Genomic DNA, 2,241 nt, shown 5'->3' on the forward strand with positions numbered 1-2,241 from the left:
TGTGTTTATACTGTACATATGATAATAAACCTCTTGAATCTTGAATTACCTGTGGAATAGCAGCCAACTGTTCCATCCTTGTTTTGACACTCCTCCCCCTTCTGACAGCTTGTGGAGTTGCAGCTGAACTGTCCAGACTGGCAGACACAGCGCTCTGAGCAGTTCTCCAGGAATACTGTTGTACCCGACTGAAAAGATATAAATAAAAATCTAAATAAATTTAATTGTAAATATTTAGGGTTGCCCGCTAAACTGTTAAACTTAGTCAACTAAATTTCCATTAGTCAGATAGTCACAGAAAACCAAAAACAATGTTCAACTCTGTTCGAGCTGCGCCTTGTCACCAGGATGAAAGTACTGGGAGAGGTTTGTTTACCACACTAGCCTGCTTCTGGGGCAAGTATGCGCAACATAGCCAGAGAGGGGCATGCAGGCAACAGAACTGGGCTCATAGCCTCTAAGATTAGTGCAGTTTAAAATACATTAACTAAATGTCTCCTTGCTAGTTGTTTCGACACACTCAGAATAATTACAGTTTTGCTGTTAGCCTTTAGCAGGCCATTGTTAAAAATATCTATCTATTTCAATAATTAAATTAATATCAAAGATGTTCAACAACTAGTCACCTAATGGCTTGAAAAACTACAAACTACTGGTCAACTAAGAAAATCTTTAGCTGGGGACAACTAAACAGCTACCTGATTAGTAAGCTAACATACTGTACTGAATAAGCATTATGATGTGGATGACGGTAATCACCTTATAATATTGTCCATCCACTACACAGCCGCAGTTCGCCACAGGAACACAGTGGACTCCATCAGACATGAGGCCGTCATTACACTGGCAGCCCTCCTGGCACACTGGGCAGGGCTCTGACCTCTGCAGAGAGTAGCATGTGGAGGAGCAGGCAGTGGCGCACAGCTCATAGTGACTCCCTGCTGGACACGTCACAGCTGCAAGGACAAGAAAGGCCCAGACTCTGAGCACTCAAATCAATATAATAAAATCAAATGGCCAAAAACAACAAATCTTTCTAGAGCAGGGAAAAATATTTTGTCAAGATCGAGCATACCGGGTCGTCCTACAGCTCTGGTGAATGAACAACTTAAGGTTCAGCGTCTTGTTTAAAGACATACAGACAGGGGGAAGCTAGAGAAGCAAACCACCAACCCTTGACAACCTGCTCAACCTACTGAACCACATCCATCCCCTGTTGATGAACTAAAGAGCCCAGCCCAGGTTATTATATGTTATACATTCAGCACCAGTGAGCATCAGCAAGTCAGATCAGACTTACCACAGAAGCTGTCGCTCCTCCATTTGCTTATCTTGGCACCAGCTAGTTGACAGGCGGTAACATAATTCTGGATGTGACGGCACAGGACCTCTGCACCCCTTTTACCTGTGGATAGCTCCCTGAAAACAAACTTTCAATTAATTACAGGAAACACCTAATATAAAACTTAATTGCTGAGACTCTGACTGGTCAAGACAAGAAAGCAGTCATTTGATCAAACAGCTAATACCTTATCCAGATCGCCTAAACCACTCTGATTGCAAGTAAGAGCGAAAGGGATATGCTAAGAAATGTTAACAATCCCTAATTTAACTTAATTTTACTTAATTTAATTTTTAACTACCCTTCATAAGATTCTGTTTTAAAAACCAATCATCAGAAAGCAGGAGCTTTATCAGATTTAACTGTATCACTTTCACATTAGATGTATTTTCAGATATTTTTTACCTGACACAAGCGTCATAATCTGGCTGGGGTGGCACTGTTGAGTGGCAGCCTGCAAATGGGCCTTGCTGAGCTTTGATGATGTCACAGGCCTTTTTGGCTTCTGGGACCTTTTGTCCATCTGAGTCAGGGCAGGAACTGGCCCCACAGCTGGTCTCACAAGTAGTGTTGTCCTTCTTTACTACCCATACCGCTGCTACGTCTGCTGGCTTCTTACTGGCTAATGCCAGGTCATCATACAGTTCACCATTATAGTTGCCACAGAGACCACTAGTTGAGTTGCGATAGGTCGATGGGATTTGTAAGAAAACAGATGCCACAGTGTCATAGGACAGCGTCAGATCAAAGTCAGTTTCAATGAGGATGTTGATGCCATTTTGATGTGCCCGTACTTTTCCATCAGCCAGCGACACAGGAAGGGGGACTCTAATGTCATCAACCTGAAATATAAAGGAAAGCAGGCATGCACACACAGACGTGCGCACACACACACACAC

At 42.9% G+C, this 2,241-nt stretch overlaps 1 protein-coding gene across 1 annotated transcript in view; it reads right to left on the minus strand.

Annotated features, from left to right (window-relative positions):
• LOC118335676 (IgGFc-binding protein-like) overlaps window positions 1–2,241 on the minus strand; it is a 54,035-nt gene that overhangs the window by 22,954 nt on the left and 28,840 nt on the right. Inside the window, exons 19-22 of the mRNA XM_035672102.1 lie at window positions 1,748–2,184; window positions 1,301–1,419; window positions 760–956; window positions 50–188 (exon numbers count right to left, since the gene is read on the minus strand). Of these exons, the coding sequence (XP_035527995.1) occupies window positions 50–188; window positions 760–956; window positions 1,301–1,419; window positions 1,748–2,184 (892 nt within the window). The remainder of the gene's footprint in view (window positions 1–49; window positions 189–759; window positions 957–1,300; window positions 1,420–1,747; window positions 2,185–2,241) is intronic.

Source organism: Morone saxatilis, unplaced genomic scaffold, assembly GCF_004916995.1.
Source record: "Morone saxatilis isolate NCDOM2014 unplaced genomic scaffold, NCSU_SB_2.0 Contig24, whole genome shotgun sequence".
In the NCBI taxonomy this organism is placed as follows: domain Eukaryota; kingdom Metazoa; phylum Chordata; class Actinopteri; family Moronidae; genus Morone; species Morone saxatilis.